We start from the raw sequence: 17,308 nt of genomic DNA, 5'->3' as shown, positions 1-17,308 counted from the left end.
ACAATGTACATGACTTTCAGGGATGTAGTTGATTTCGCCGCAAATTCTTTTCAAAGACGCAGTTTGCTTATTTTACTTGCGGTAGTAAGAAACTAGTTTTCGGTATGGGCAATGATTTACAGCCCCACCCCCAGGATAGGCGACGGACATAATGTGGGCGGGGCTTTTGGGAGGCTGTATATCGTTAGTGTGGGTAGCGACGGAACTGTACCGATACAAAGACCTTATTCTACATAGTTTGCTTGAAAAACTAATGTAGACCGGTAGAATTGGTAGTCGGTACTAAGATGTTTACACAGCATTTAGAAGAAGCTAATATGACAAATTTTTAATTTTCTTTGTTTGAGGCCTTTGAGACATTGGTAATAATGTTCCTGTAGCTGGATTTAAAATTTTATTCTAGCCAACACGAGCAAATACAAGATAAAATATATGCCAATAGAGCCGCGTAGGACTAGACTTTTATTGCAATAGCCGATGTGAATACGAGAGATAGAGACAGGTTGTATCACGCGTTACATCATTTTGGGCATGTCTGGGCATGTTTTTTTAGCTTGAGCGTTTTTACCGCGAACAAATTTTTTTGATTTTAATCTTCAAATATCTTGACAATGAGATCACCTAACACAACAAACAACATATCAACTGATAGACAAAGAAAAATACTTTCTTTTAAAATCAACTCAAAGTTGACGCAACCACATCTTTAAGACGCTCACAGAACCAAAAACTTATGAATCAATTTCTCATCCCGTTGTATTATGGGATTTGTTAGGCTCAGGCTATTGGTGTCTGAGCTCAATATTTTTGTAATTCAAAACTAATTTTTTTAGTTTTATCAAATGTTGGAATTCAAATAAATCTAACCATTCTGCCAATGTATGTTCTACTCATGTGTTTGATAGCACGATGTATTATGATTAATAAAATACAACAACATTAATCAGACCATCTTTTAAGCATTACTGGAGACTTACAGAGCTCCCAATACAGTGTAGAAATATTAAGCCAGTTAGGGCGCTTTTGTCAAGAGCTATTACTGCTGGGTTAAATTGTCATGTTTTAGATGATGTCAAGTTGCAAAACCTGACAAATAAGTCTGACTGGGAGAACGATGTTGAAAAAGGCTATACAGGTCGAGATTTGTGGACTTGTAAAACCAAGGGAGTGACGAGTAGTGGATGCGCAGTAATAAAAAGGTATATCGGAAACTAGCACAAGGATAGTGGTGGAGAGATTGGTAGTCAAGGAAAGACAGCCCAAGCTACCAGAGAGGTGAAAGTGTTTATGGGGCATGCAAGGGAACATAATCATGCCGAGGTGAGTGAAGGTGCTAAAAAGATAGCTGAACCAGTATTCGTAATGAAGAACTAGATATGTCTGAACTTATGTCAACTCTCAGCTCTGTGGTGCCATCCAGTGTGCAGCCAGTTACGGTCCAGGTGGAAACCTCCCGCAGGATGCCTGTTGAGCCTGCCTCATTGGGGAGAGCGAGGAGAAGATGAAAGAGATGGAGATGAGGTTGAGAAGTCATTACTGACCCAACCAAGTCTCCAGGCTAGACGGGATCGGTGGAAATAGTGTTGGAGATGTTGGTGGTAAAAGTGGTAGTGTTGGTAGTGACAGTGGTCACGGTGAAAGTATTGGTAGTGACGGAGGTCATAGTGATGGCAGTAACAGAAGGAGTATTTTTGGCAGTAGCACAGGGTCAGACAAGCCAGAGCCTAACGGAGTCGGGTAACGAGCAACACAAGTAGGCGTAAGGTGAGTTACTACGTTTGCTTGTTGGTAGTTATGGTGTGGTCAAAAAAAAAGAAAAAAAAAAGTTGTATTATGGGATTTGTTAGGCTCAGGCTATTGGAATTTGAGCTCAAAGCAGTTGCAGATGGTCGTGGCAATTACGGTAAGTGAATAAAGCTGGTGAGTAAAGCTAGCAGATTAGTTAGCATTAGGCAGTATTGTGTAGTATATAAGGAAGTGGAACATAAGACGGATCTTTTTCTTTTTTTGCTGCAGTTCATGTAAGCTCTTTCATTTATACAACACATTCAACAAGACGAATCGAAGATCTCAAATTGAAGCTTACAGATAATACTGCTATCTTAAATAGCAAAATCAATAAATACGTATCAGGTACCCAATGTCAGCTTGTTGACAAAACAATTTATCTATCAGGTTCACGGGTACTCCAAGCGTTGCGATAGGCGTAGGTGAGAAAAAAGAGACTCTTTTTGTCTCTTCTGAGACTCTTTTGTCTCTCTTTTTTCTCACCGTCGTCTATCACAACGCTCGGAGTACCCGTGATCAGGTTCCTAAACTTGTTTTAATCAAGATACGCCTGCCCAACCAAACAGACATTGTTTTCCTCCTAAAGACAAACTTGATGTCAAGATAAACGTAAATTGTAAACTTTTTATAACAATAAAACATGGTCAAATACCAACAATTTCAAACGATGGTGTGCTGTTACTAAATTCATAGCTAAAATTGAAGTTTGCCAAGTTATCAGCGATGCAGCTCGTATTTAAGTGAGGTAAGTTTACTTTAATAGACATGAAACGATTACCCAAATTGAAGAAACTTTTAGGAGACAATTTTAAATATAAAATGTATAACATACTGCATCTATATGATATATGCATTATCATGATTATGCATAATCTCTAGTATTGTCGATACTAAAACTACGCGAGAAACGATGAAATATGACTGACTACTAAAGAAGGAAACGACATAGCTATAGAACCCGTTCTGACTATGGACGGGCAAGTTGCAATTATTCATCCGACTCAAAAATCGAGAGAGTTTAAGTTTTGTCTATTAAATAACTTTATTTCTTAACAGCTTTGAAAACCTTTTTGCGAGTGTTAGTAACAAAAACGAACGCTCACAATTAAGAATGTAGTCTAAGTTAATGCTTTCGCACCTGGAGGACAAATACTGTGAAATAAAAATGTAGTGACCACGCGTTCATCTCTAAGCTTTTGTTCTGTATTACAAACGTTGTTTTTTAAATACATTTTATGTAGATCTACTGACGATAGTTCAGTATTTATACATCCATTACTAATGCTGTTGGAACTATTCAAGTTTTTATTAATGCAGCGCAATGAAGAGCAAAAGCTTTGTACAATACTTTTTAACTTATTATAAGATAAATAATTTAAGAGGTACGACCTTTGCAATTCTTTAGTGTGTTTGAAGAAAGAAGAAATAAAACCTAACATCAAAAATCTTTGTAGTCTGTTTGTTATAAGCAGTAAACTCATTCACCTTCAGGCCTGCCAACCCAAGAGTGGGGTAATGCTTTAGATTTGATTTTGGGGCAATTGATGTATCATTGATAGTATGTATAAAATTGTGGAAATCGGGACAAAAATCTCACGTGTTTCTCACTCATTTTCTTTTTTTGTGTGATTGCGTGAGTCTCACTTCCAATGCGTGAGAGTTGGCAGGCCTGTTCACCTTAGTAAATGTTGCATGCAAGCATAGCAAAGGTTCATAATTTAGAAAAATATAAATAAAGCTAAGGTTGTGACAAAAGGAGTAATGAAACTACTGTATAGCTGAAATATTCTACGCTTTGGCTTGCACAGACTTTTATCTTAAAAAAACTAGAGGGTAAATTACTAAATGGAGATAAGTGGTCATCCAAAAGCAAAGCATTAAAACTAATACATAAACCATTTAATATAAAAAACATCAAAATTTCACTTATGCAGTGTTAAATAACGTGCAAGTACTTACCTGGTTACAACCCTGTAGAATAAGAGTATCCGTGAGGTCCTGTATAGCTTATATACCAATAGTCCAAAGAAGCTAATGAAGCCGGGAATCCTAAACTGTTAATCTGATAGCTTTAATACTATTGCAACATCAGCATTGACCTTGACTCCTAGTAGCGTCTCACCATTGCCATAGACATCGTTACTCTACATAAGATATCGAAACACAATTACACACCATGCCCCCCTCTCCTAGGAAAAGGCCACCTCAGAGAATCTTTATTTCATGTATTATAATTTCTAATATCCAAACCAATCCAGTTACAAACTTTCAAAATTAAAACTAGAAGTTTAAATCCTCAAATTCCATCAAATTTCCTTCCATTCCAAATAATCCATCACCTCCTTCGCTTCCTAAAGATTCTTCCTCTGCAGCTGTTTCAAGAGTCTCAGACTCCTCTTGACCAGTGCAGGCATTTGTCGTATTGACAGACTTGCTGTTTTTGGAAAACCCATATGTCTCAAGAGATTCCTCCAGTCCCTGGCCTTCTCCGCATTCAAGTTCTGCTACCTGAAATTGCCCTCCAGATTCCTCCCTGGATTACAAGAGCCGGGACCAGCAGCCTTTTCTGCTTCAGTGCCAGCACCGGTGGTTCAGTGGAAATGCTGTTGACCACCGTCCTAGCTTTTGCAGATCTAGCGAGCAACCGGGTTTTCGCCTTGGCCATTTTAGGTAAAATGTCGTGGAGGGCGACAGAGCTGACGTACTCCTCACTCAGTTTCCTCCTTCTCCAACTCTCCCATCTGCTCCTCAAACCTGCGCCATAAACTCTCTCCTTAATCTAAAAACTTTTCTTTTCTTCTCAAATTTATTCTCATCCTAAAAGTTGTCGCTTTCTACTTCGTTAAAAAACCTACTAACTTTGCTCAATATAGAAACTTTCTGAACTTTTCCACTTTTTTACTACACCGGCATAACTAGCACTAGATCAAGAAAATTATCCATTAGGTTTATGCTCGCCTATTTCCTCAGCCTTTTTCTTACTAGATCTATAAAATCTATTGCCTTCATTAGGGCACTCTAAGTAATAGTGTCCAAAGTTCTCGCATCATCTACATTTTATCTCCTGCTCGCAATTTCTAGCCCCTTGACCACTGTTTTTGCACTTGTTACAAAAGTTTCCAGAGCACTTTACAGCTATATGGTCTCTTTTGGCATTACATACTATGTGCCATTTGTCGCTTTCATTGCCCAAAACCATTTTCTTATCTTTCCCAGCATCCTTGCTGTTCTCTTTACCGCTGGCCTCGCATCGCCCTCGATCCTTTCTTAGGCTCTCTAGTTTTCTGTTTAGCCTTCGACTTCACCACAGTCCACTGCCCATCATCTTTCTCGTTTATGTTCATTGTTTTGGTTTGTCTACAACAGTATTAACATTTTAATAATATACCATATTCAGCTCAACTTTCCTTTTACTCCGTCTCCCAGACCCGGTGGTGACAACTACAGTCTCTTCTACAGGTTCTAAGTTTCTAGTTTTAGTAATATTACCAGCATAATTATTAATATCATGACTTAAGTTGGTTTCCAACTCGATATCATCTACATCCTCCCCCAACATCAACATGATTATTTTCGTTATCATCTGCAATATTATGATTGCTAAATGTATCTTCAAGTAACGGTAAGTAGACTTATTCTAGTCTGTTATTATCACAACCCTGTTTTAGAAGAAATGTTTCCTATTTCTCCTAACTTCACCATTTCTTATTCTAACCCAGTAACTGTGAGAGTTATGTTCCCTTATCACTATACCCGTTTTCCCAGGAATTCCTGGTGTCTTTACCCAAACTAGACTACAGGAATAGAGTTATGGTAAGTCACTAACTCGGTATTTCTTATCCCACCTTTCCTTAATGTTAGATTTCTAAAGTAAATCATTCTTTTCAAATTCTTCATAATCTATATCACTGTAGTATAGTACACCTAGATTAGATCTATTTGGTCTACGGAACAGGAGCTCATTAGGTGAGTATCCAGAGGACAATGCAGTTGTCCTATAAGCTAACAAAGGTAAAAATTTATTTGCACATTTCGTTCAAATCCTCTTTACAGTTTTCACAGAATTTTCTGCTAACCCATTGGACTGGGGATATCTAGGTATCTATTAACAAATATAATTCATGTTCAAATACAAGCATGTCAGATCCAACTACTTTTTGAGGAGCAGATGGTAGTTCACTGACACACATTGGTTCGTGTTAAATGTCCCTGTGCATGACACAAATATTGCAGTTATTCACAAAGTCTCTAATATCATGATTAAGGCCAGGCCGCCAAATGTGTCGCTGGGCTCTCCACTGACACTTATGAAGACCTTGATGACCTTTATGACATTTTTCTAAATAAGAATGTCGCAAAGATTCAGGTAAGTAGATGCAAGATTCATAAAGCAGCAAACCATTAAAAATGCTTACCTATCTCTACTTCCATAAAGTTTACTTATCATCCATTAAACACATCATCCCCTCTAATCCAGTCTTTTCTGATAGTTAGCCATTAAAATTGGAAATAAATTTCCATACTGTGTTGTTCTTTTATATTAATTGAGGGTTGGTAATATTAACTAATAACGCTATTGTGTTTCGTAGCGTTGTTTGGCTAGGTGATTGTTATTTATAGGCTTGTGTCATCATATTGTATTGGTAGTGGAGTAGTATTATCGTAGCAGTGCTAATAGTGTTTTCTTGCGTTGTCACTTGTTAGGTATGGTGAAAGTGGTTACTATTATTATAATAGTAATACATATTACTATTATAGTAGCAGCCATATTCACACACAACTATAATAGTTGTGTTTGAATATGGCTGCTAGACAGCTTGATGTTAGTACTTTCTCTAGGTTGAGACTGGATAGTAGAAATGTTTCTAGTTCTTTCAAGCTTAGTGAGTTTGAGGTTGTGTGTGAGCTTACTTCGTTGTGTATGGGTAATACTGAAGGCGGTGTTTCATTTTTTGTGGGAAGGACTAAGCTGTTAGATTTATTGAGCAAAGGAATGGAGTTACTGAGAAGCTTAGGATTTGATGTTGCGAGCCAGGCAGCTGATGCTTATCAGACTGCTTTAAATCTTTTGAGAGGTTTTTGCGGGAGAGAGAAAATTTTGTGTGAGAATGATGAAATGTGTTACGGTTTCACATGCTTTTGGGGGAAGAAAAGAGAGAGTACTTGGTGAGAATGGAAAAGTTGAGTAAAAATCTGGATTTTGATGATGGGAATGATGACTTGAGGCAACGCTTTTGTGTAGCTCTAGCAGTGATTGGTTTGCGTGATTTCAATGCTAAGAAAGAGTTAATGCAGGAGACCGACTTACCTTGGGAGCAATTATCTAACAAATTGAAAACTAGACATTTAGCTAGCAAATCAGAGTCTATTATCATTGGTGCTAAGAGAGATATCAAGGCAGAAGTTGACAATGTCAGATGAGAGAGTGATTCTAGTGACAGTAGTTCTGTTGCATCTGTTTGCCGAGTTTCTAGGAAGGATGAGGGTGAGAGTTCTAGCTTTAGGCTGTCTAGAAGAATAGTTCAGGTAGTGATAGGTCTGACAGCTTTTCACCTGTGTGGAGAATTAGGCGAAGTTATAAAAGGTCCTCACCTAGGCAATATAATTTCCTTGCTAGAAACATTATTTGCTGTGCTTGTAACAGGGAAGGACATCATGTTAAAGATTGCTCGAGTGCTAGGTTTGTTCAAAGAACCACGCAACTGTTCCCGCAACAAACTAAGTGAGAAACATGAGTCTAGACGTAATTGTAGGAGATATAGCAGTGGTAGTGGTAGTAGTAGTAGCAGAAGCCCATCGGGAGATAGGTACAAGTCTGGTAGACAAAGTAGGAGTTTTAGAAAGAGTCCACATAGAGTAAGATTCACTAAGAGCAATCAAGATTGATTATATGGCAGTGACATTAAATAAGTTTTAAAAGTAAACGGAAAAAATATTGAGTTTACATTCAATACAGGAACAGAAATCTCTACGGTAACAGAAGAGACTAGTAAAATTCTTTGTATGATTTTGAGTAAACCTGAACATAATTTACATAGCAGAGATGGATCTTCTCTATATGTAGCTGGAGTGTGTGCAGTTAAAATCAGAAGCACTTTTAGGTCTGTTGACACTCCTGTGTATGTTTTGACAGGTTCTAAGAAAAATCTCTTAGGATTACATGAGTTACATCAACTAAACTTGCTTGCCATTGTTAATAGCATGTGCAAAGATGATTTTGACCGTAAGGGAGTTTCCCGACATTTTTCAGGGTTTACGCACAATTCCTATTATTTTTAAAATTAACCTGAAGGATAATATGGAACCTAAGCGTTTATTTACACCCAGACTAATTGCTGCTGGTCTTAAAGATCAAGCTAAAAGAGAATTAGACAAAATGTTAGCTAGTGGTATGATTGAACCAGTTGACCAACCTACTGAATGGTGTTCCGGACTTACCATCGCACCGAAACCTGGTGGTAAGATTAAGATGTTTGTGGACTTGACAAATTTGAACAAAAATATAAAAGGGAAATATGTCTGTTACCTAGATTTTTTGAGTACTAAGTAATTTATCTGAGGGTAGCATTTTTTCGAAATTTGATGCTAATTCTGGATGTTAGCAGGTAGATTTACACCCTGAGAGTAGATTATTGACAACTTTTGTTACCCCTTGTAAAATGATAGGGTAGATTTTGTTTCAAAGAGATTCCATTTGGAACTTCCTCAGCACCTGAGTATTTTCAAAAGACTGGAAAAAATCCAGAAAATCTTATCCAGCTAATCCAGTTAATCTGATAGCTTTAACACTATTGCGACATCATCATTGACCTTGGTTCCTAGTAGCGTCTCACCATTGCCATATTATACATCGTTACGCTACATAAGATCTTGAAACCCGATCACACACCATGCAGCTTGTTACACCTAGGAGGAGCTTGTTACACATAAAGTTAAAGCTGCTGCAATGTATACCATCACATCGAATAAAGGCCTGATGCAAACTTATGCCGCATGCGCAATGGTAGACTTTAAATATGGAAAACATATAATTAATTTCCCTTTTCAACACAAATGCTGGCTAAGCAGTATGCATTTGCGAAAATGTTGCAATTGTGCTTTAAAAAATATATTATATTGATTTAATGTAGTATATTATTTACTTTTAATGCTTCGCTCAAAAAAATTGTATTATAATGTGGGTTGTCTTATTGGACACTGCATGTCTATAGTTTGTAGAGTATCCAAGATGAATGATGAATCTATAAAGCAAGAACTGGAAGCGGCCGACAGAACCATAAGGCAGTCACCTCTGTGCATTCGAACACCTTTATTAGCAGATTGCTGGGCTATGTTTCAGTCATGTTGGTCGGAGAAAATGAAGAATAGTGCACCATCAAAGCTTAGCCTTAAGCTCGAACACCTACAAAGTTTTGGTGAGCGCATTTCTTACTTGTTGTGCTATTATATTATGGCCGTGTGTTCATTTTGCGCGTCATTGTGTTTGCTGTTATGTCTGCAGGATCTTTCAAAATACGTGGCGTTGTCAACCAGATGCAACATTTACCTGATGATGCTCGGAGTAGAAAAGTTAAACTTGTTACCATGTCAGCTGGCAATTATGGGAGAGCATTTGCTGAAGCATGTCATAGAAATAATCTAGATGGATTGGTTGTGTTGCCAGAGTTTGCTCCTGAGTCTCGTGTCCAGTTCATAGAGGTAACAAAAGTTCTTGGAGGTAAATGTCTTCAGTTAATAACAAGAACTGCGAAGCAAATCACTCTTGTCTACGTGTGTTCACTTTGAAGATTGACTAATCTGAATTGCTTCGCTTAAAATGCTTTCGTAAATGTAATTTGTCTGCTCATGGAACATGATTAGAAGCAAGTTTAAATGGTTTTGAAAATACCATATAAAGTTTGACTTGGAAATTGAAGCAATATTAACATGTATATCCAAAAATAGCCTAAGTAATATTAAATAAGACATATCAAAATTGTGTGACACAGGGATTGTACCAACTCAACAAAGTGCCTCTTTGTAGAGCAAAGGCCTTGCTACTGAGAGGAGCTCTAATATTATTTGTCGTATTAAAGAGCATCAAAACAATGGCTGTCTGTTTCTTCACTCTTATGATGACCCGCTGCTTTTCTATGGATATGGCAGGTTTGGATTGGATTATATGCTTGTCACTCTCACTTAGTTGCCATACCGGTAACACTTAGGTGACACTTGGCTGCCATACTGGTGACACTTAATTGCCATAATGGTGACACTTAGGTGACATTTAGTTGCTATACCGGTGACACTTAGGTGAAGTGTTAAAGGTGCCTTGACGTTGGGTTTATGTTGTGTGGACTTAGATCTGTCGACTGTTTAGTCTTTGTTGTATGATCTATGTATATATATACAATGTATATGTGTGTCTGAGCATGTATCTACACTGCTATGGTCTAGCATTATCAGTGATCCCGAAACTGTTCGTGTTGATGTTATAGCTAATTTAAATTTTTATATTTTTACTAGAACTTCAACTGAAAATGGACAAATTTTCTTTTGTTCGGTGAGTTTTGGTTTGTCACAAGGGACAATTGATAGCTGTTATTAGACTTGCAGATTAAAACTTATTATTAAACAGATTAAACAAATTATTAGACTTGCTTTTTTAAAACTTCATATTCCTCAGGCGTTTTTAAAAGCGTCAACTCACGTTTTGTCTAGCTTCGCTATTTCTAAGTTAGCCGCTAGCGGTTTCTATTAATCTGTTATTGAAGGCGTGTGTATACATTATCAGCGCCTCGAAGGAGATATTTGAGGATGAGCCACTAGTTGATGTAATTGTAACTGGATGCGGTGGGGGAGGCTTTCTTTCTGGTGTAGCACTTGACGCCAAACTCAGGAATCCAGGCTGTGAAATATATGGTGTGGAACCATGCAATGGTTAGTTAACAGTTAGTTTGAAGGAGGCTATTTACAGCGGGCCTCTTTGAACAAACATTGCCTGTTGATGCAAAGCTTTGGTCTGATATGAGTTCTTGCAATCTGAAGTTATCTTTGAATTTTTAACTGTCGAAAATTATTATAGCTGCACAATGATCGCGTTAATTAAACGATTAACGGCGATCAATACAAAAAAAACGATTAACTGAGTTGAGCCAATTAATCTTCAAATAAAATACAACTGAGGTGGTGATCATGTGGTTCCTTTGTATTGTTCAATATTTAACATTTACTTAGCAGGTTACTATCATTTAATTTACTAACAGATAAATATTATGACAGGCAACACTTTCTTACCATTTATATACAACCACAATTATTTTGCACTTAACTATGAAAACACAAAGTTAGTCGCTAACATAAAACTTGTTTATACAATGCGATGCATAAGCACCGCGCCGATCTAGGCGTTGGCGGCCAAGCTTGTAGCTGTTCGAACATGTTTCTAGGTAGTAGCAACAAAACGATTTCAGTATTATTTAATATCTTTCAGTCTAGTTTTTGTTTATGATTAAAAACTTTCTTAGGTAAATTATACATGTATTTTTATTTTTCAAAAAAATCACAATCATATTTCGGCTTTAGAATATAATATAAGATTGACACTTTATTGGAGCATGAAAGCAGAAAAATGTCTTCCGTGCTATGTAGCGCGTTTCCGTACGTTGTCAGTATCGTGAACAAGAACGCGAAGTGCAATATATGCCAGAAGGAATTTGCCTACCACCACAGCACATCATCATTAAGAAATAATTTAACTAATTCTCATCCTACCACGCAGAAATAATCACCAACTGTCGCAGACAATAACTACTACTACTGTCCCCTGCGAGTGGCTATTCTCTAAAGCTGGCAATATTGTATGTAGGAAGGGGGCATCTCTTTATTCGGATAATGTGAATAAACTGTGCTGCCTCAACTCTGGGCTTACTTAATTATAGACTTTTATAGACTATTTTCATACTCTTAATAATGATTACAGTGTAACTTATGTACATTGTACTTAACATGTACTCCTGCTAACAATTGTCTCAAATATAATTAATTTATATGTAGCTGTATTATTTGTTTTTGAATATGCAGGTTTTTGTTAGATTAATTCTAAGATTAATCGAAGATTAACTGGTTCAGACCCATTATTAATCGCGATTAATTTTTATAATCATTGTGCAGCTCTAAAAATTATACTCCCGCTTTTAAAAAAAGGAACCTTGTTTTAAGATGCCTCTTGTCAGCTGATTCAGTTGTGATGCGTATGTTTTAGCTAATGCCATGCACAGAAGCTTTGAACTTGGCGAAGCATTTGTCCTCCCTCCAAACAGTAGGAGCATTGCGTCTGGTCTGTCAGCACCATCTGCAGGTATTAGTCAGTTTACAGATAAAATACTATTATTTTTAGATATCTCTGAGCAGCACTTACAGCCAGAGTAGTGCTGTCACTTTATTATTACCATAGACATCTTTAGATAAATGTATCAAACAGGATATTTCTTACACTCTGACATCTCGATAGACATCAATGGATAAAACTTATAATCAGAGTAATAACGACACTATATCGTTCGAATAGATTTTAATCATTATAAATTGTAGACTGCATGGTTGCCACATTTTTCAAGTTGTGTTCGCTAGTTGTATTATTGTGTTTGCATTTGCAGGTGAGCATGCTTACCGTGTCTGTAGAGAAAAGGTGAAAGAGATAATACTTGTGACAGAGGAGGAAATCAAAAAGGCTGTCCATGCTCTGTATGATCATGGTCTATTGGTTGAGCCCGCTGGCAGCGCTGTGTTTGCTGCTCTCATGTGTGACAAGATACCTGATATAGCCAACAAAAATGTTGTCCTTGTGCTTAGTGGACGGAACATGACTGCAAACGAGTTATTTAACATGCATAATGTTCCTGCAGAGGTGATTGCAGAAATGCCCTCCGAGTCACCTGCAAAGCAATAGCAGGTCATCCGATGGTTCATATCACCCGCTCGTAGTTGACAGTGGTGCTCTTCATTTGGGTGACTGCCTGCCCTCTTTATTTGAAGTGCAAAAAGAAACTCTTTAGAATTTTTTTGAAATTGATGGTCTATTCGCAGAACATTTATTATATTTTGCTTAACATGTTGTAAATGCAATCGTGTGAATAAATAAAGGGAATTTTGTAAAACATAGTTTACTGTGCATAAGATGATCTTTTTGGCATTTAATACTGTAATTGTGGCCAGTAAAACTCACATTCATTCTCAATTGAATATATGGAATTTTTCTCTCCTGTTGTAATGACATGAATACTGTTTCCATAAGCTTTTCAATTCTATAATAAACAAGTGAAAATACTGTATTATGTACCTACATGCATGCCCGATGTTCAATGTTTTGGATAAGAGGGAAAGTCATTTAATCTTGATCTGTTTCATTGTTTTTACCTTTCTATATTGTAAGATTGATAAGATTGTCAAGACTTTCACTAGTGTCAAGTACATCCCCTTCTACTGTATATCATTTGTACACCAGCCCCTTCAACTATATATCATCTGTATACTAATCCCTTCAGCTGTATATCATCTGTATACCAACCCCTTCAACCGTATATCACCTGTATACCAACCTCTTCAACCGTATATCACCTGTATACCAACCCCTTCAGCTGTATATCATCTGTATACCAACCCCTTCAACCGTATATCACCTGTATACCAACCCCTTCAGCTGTATATCACCTGTATACCAACCCCTTCAACCGTATATCACCTGTGTACCAACCCCTTCAACCGTATATCACCTGTATACCAACCCCTTCAGCCGTATATCATCTGTATACCAACCCCTTCAACCGTATATCACCTGTATACCAACCCCTTCAGCTGTATATCACCTGTATACCAACCCCTTCTACTGTATATCATTTTTACACCAGCCCCTTCAACTATATATCATATGTATACCAACCCCTTCAACCGTATATCACCTGTATACCAACCCCTTCAGCTGTATATCACCTGTATACCAACCCCTTCAACCGTATATCACCTGTGTACCAACCCCTTCAACCGTATATCACCTGTATACCAACCCCTTCAACCGTATATCACCTGTATACCAAGCCCTTCGTTACACGCATCTCACCAGTAAATTGCTTGCGTATCATCAGGGCATCAACTACATTCTCTTGAGAAACTCTACACTTGCAGCAACATAAGGTCCATCAGCTATCACTGCTTTACTCTCTTCTTCTTGAAGTTCTGTATTGCCATAATCAGGTTCTCCTCAACTCCCGGCATGAAGCAGCCACTAGATGTATGAGCCGTGGTCATTGCGCCAGTAAGGCCATAATTTACCTACGAGTTACTTTAACTTACTTGCATGCCACTAGTACACCAACTACATGTACATGCCAGCTTTTCCTTGCCCACACCCCCATATTTTTATTACTGATTCTTAACATTTTACTCGATGACATTGGAGTATCATTTGTATATGCCTAGCTTTGACAGTACACCATATGTTGGTTACTGGTTCTGTGTTTTAGCTCTAGCCAAATGCCTGAGAATTGCCTAAATAGCTTGAATCATAAAGAGGGTTTTCAACCTGTTAATCACTCTTTATAGCTTTATTCATGTTTGATTAATTCTATTTTCTATTCTAAATAATATTTTGCCATAGAATAGCCTCATTTTGTTTACCCTCAGCCAGATTGACACTAACAATTATTTGAAATAACTGAGAAGAACTGAGTGGCATTACAGAAAGAGGCAAAAGGCCTTAACAAACCAACAGATGTAATTTTGCAAAGAGACAACACTGAGCCGTCTCGAATGAAAAATATTTAATATTCTTTTTTAAAAATGATAATTGGATTGAGAAATTTTCTAAGAGCAACACATTGTTTAGTGATAAACAAAGTTTTTTTCTGATGCCAATATGTTTGCCCCATTTATGTCAACTTATGGGCAGCCACTACCTAAAGACATTGAAACTTCTCAACATGAGTAATAAACTTCACAATGCACTCACACCGATTCTGTCACATGTCTATAGATATAAACAAATGCTACTCGTATCCATAAAATCTGCCACAATTTTCAAAAATTTTATCTTAGTCTCAGCTTGAATACACATTTTAAGATTGTTTCCTATAGTCATGTCGCTTCGCTCATCTCACAGTTTCTAAAAGTGTGAGAATGCATCACAGCCTTTAGTTTTGTCGCTTTTTCTTCACCACACACACTTTTATTACAATTTAGTTTTTTATTTCGATCTATTTAAAGAAATATTTATACATCCCTATTTTAATTGTGCTGCAATTTCCTGTTCTGATTCCTAGAAATATTTTTAATCTTAGTAAAAAAGTACCCAAAGGAGCCTTCTCTTCCGTGTGCACAGTAGTATGATGTCAGGAACTACCACTTCCTACTACCACTACTCTTATTGAAGAGACAGGTGGAGGCAACTAAGTAAAAGCTCTGCGCATTACGTTCCTTATTAGAGAAATAATTAGAGTTAACCTAGTAAAAAATGATAGGAGAAAGAAGCTGCAACAGAACAACTGATTTTACTTTCAGCCCTAGAATATTTGTTAGTATTATCTACAAGTACGAAAGAAAAAGGCAGGTGTGACCGAGATGGCTCTTGTTACTAATTTCTGACTAATCTCAAATGTTTCTGCTAACCCAATGTTTTATGCAAATAGTAAAAACTAGAAAGTCACGGTTTTAAATATCTGAAGCCAATGTTTATGCCATGAAAAACTCGTCATGAAGGATGACACTCTCCAACCATTTATGCTTAGCAAGACAATCTATAATTTGTTACAAATGATTAGCCCTTTAGAGACTTCACTATGACATCAGGGAAAACTTGAATTACTACAAAATTAGTAAAGAGACATAAAGTTTTAATTGCATTCATTTCTGCCATCTGTCGGTATAGCGATGACAAGTGTCATCTTTTGGATATTAGGCTATATGACGCTTGAGAGAGACGAGACAGTCACTGCAGCATCGCTTGTCACCATATCTGTTGACAGAAGGTAAACATCACCTTTTATGCTTTCAGTTACAGCCTGACAAATCTGGTCAACAAAAAACTTTGATGACAGTTGAAAAATATATACATTGACCATATTAGCAAAACGGAAGATAAAACAGTTCAGATCAGAGATATATTTAGCTATTAAATAAGGCAACAATATAATTTACAACAATAGATATACTGCAAGGTAGGATAATTTCACAGTATGTCACTTTTGCATCCGTAGCAGGGAAGTGTGAAATAGCCTTTTTAGGTAAATGTTTTATTTGATTCCCAACCATGCAAGCTTTACCAAATATAATAGCCTTCTTTTGTGCACAGTTGCGGGGCCGGGAGATGGCAGTATGTAACATAGCTGATGATTTGGGAACTCAGCTATGCCAACATCTTGCCTATTCCAGGATCAAGCTTTTTGCGAAGAAACCAGCAGCAGATACTTCCCATACTGATGTAGGATGAAAAGAATTCAGCATGACTAATGGAGTTGTAGCCCGTCAATTTACCATAAGAATTTGTTACCCCTGTTTAGCACGCCATAGTTGTTAGTTGTGATCAGCTTTTCCCATTCGACGGAATATCATAATTCAGTCAAAAATCTAATATACTAACTATAGCAACTATACTATAATAGTGTCAGTTTGCTGACCTTACGATGTATATGGTGTCACAGCCTGATTTCGTGAATGACAATAAACGAAATCTTCAACGATGTTAAGGTAAGATTGTCTCTACTGATAGTATGTTCTGTAGACACTCACCAATTGTGAGCCGCTCCTTCTGCCCACTGCGGACTAGTATCTCAGTTAAATACAGACTGACGTCTAACGCACTTGTGACATTGGATAGGAGAGAAATTGGCGTATATTAGTTCAATATTTACAAAGTATCGGGTTAAACCAAACCCTTTTATACAATTGCTAGACTCCAAGTCATGTTCATATATGGTTATTCATTGATTACATTGTAAACCATGCTCCGTTAGCATATTTGCTCTATTCGCTTTTTGAGGGGAGTTTAGCCGAGACTCCCATATTGTAAATACTTTTGAAGGTAATAGATTTAAGCCAGACCTTTTGTGCACCCAAGTTGGCAAACTGGTGAGGCCGCTTAGGCTCACAGGCTGCAATATTTGCTTTTCAGTTTAGGGTATATACTCAAGGCATTACCCGGCCTACCTGCATTAATTATTGATCTAATGGCTTGTACACGCAGCCAGCTGAGCTGAATTTGAGACTAGCTCACACGCCAAAGCGTTGCTAAACGCCTGAGAGGTTAAGAGGGAAACTCTACACCTGTAGTCTTGACAGAGAGTCATGGTCTGTCAGCTGTTTCTGCTTTCTCTTCTTCATGAGTCCTACGCTGCCTTAATCAAGTCAATGTTTCTAACTCTTATCATCTAGCGTTCATTCGAAATATCTGTCTTTTTATACTAGAAAGGTCCCTCCCTTCCCACAACTGCTTCTAAACAAAGATTACAGATTTCTCAGCCCATAGGTTAGGCCTAACTCTCCCAGACAA

At 37.4% G+C, this 17,308-nt stretch overlaps 2 protein-coding genes across 2 annotated transcripts in view; one reads left to right on the top strand and one right to left on the bottom strand.

Annotated features, from left to right (window-relative positions):
- The window catches only part of LOC137404725 (coiled-coil and C2 domain-containing protein 1-like), a 28,472-nt gene extending 25,805 nt beyond the window's left edge, over positions 1 to 2,667 (bottom strand). The window contains exon 1 of the mRNA XM_068090959.1: positions 2,621 to 2,667. The gene's annotated coding sequence lies outside the window, so the exon portion shown is untranslated. The remainder of the gene's footprint in view (positions 1 to 2,620) is intronic.
- Positions 2,668 to 6,877: 4,210 nt separating this feature from the next.
- LOC137401182 (L-threonine dehydratase catabolic TdcB-like) lies at positions 6,878 to 13,098 on the top strand. Its single transcript, XM_068087571.1, has 6 exons — positions 6,878 to 9,203; positions 9,290 to 9,486; positions 9,812 to 9,933; positions 10,562 to 10,707; positions 12,032 to 12,127; positions 12,426 to 13,098. The coding sequence occupies exons 1-6, from the start codon at positions 8,936 to 8,938 to the stop codon at positions 12,716 to 12,718; spliced, it is 1,122 nt and encodes a 373-aa protein (XP_067943672.1). The 5' UTR covers positions 6,878 to 8,935; the 3' UTR covers positions 12,719 to 13,098.
- The last annotated feature ends 4,210 nt before the right edge of the window (positions 13,099 to 17,308 follow it).

The sequence above is a fragment of the Watersipora subatra genome, chromosome 1 (assembly GCF_963576615.1).
Source record: "Watersipora subatra chromosome 1, tzWatSuba1.1, whole genome shotgun sequence".
Lineage (NCBI taxonomy): Eukaryota > Metazoa > Bryozoa > Gymnolaemata > Cheilostomatida > Watersiporidae > Watersipora > Watersipora subatra.
Note: the sequence above shows the minus strand (reverse complement) of the source record. Positions and strands in the feature narration are given on the sequence as shown.

What these genes read in the sequence shown, in the direction of transcription:
- LOC137401182 (XM_068087571.1), top strand. Translation starts at nt 8,936, where the DNA reads ATGCTTCGCTCAAAAAAATTGTATTATAATGTGGGTTGTCTTATTGGA. An exon ending in CTCGTGTCCAGTTCATAGAG is followed by an intron (nt 9,487 to 9,811) that starts GTAACAAAAGTT and finishes GCCTCTTTGTAG; the next exon opens with AGCAAAGGCCTTGCTACTGA. An exon ending in TGGTGTGGAACCATGCAATG is followed by an intron (nt 10,708 to 12,031) that starts GTTAGTTAACAG and finishes CGTATGTTTTAG; the next exon opens with CTAATGCCATGCACAGAAGC.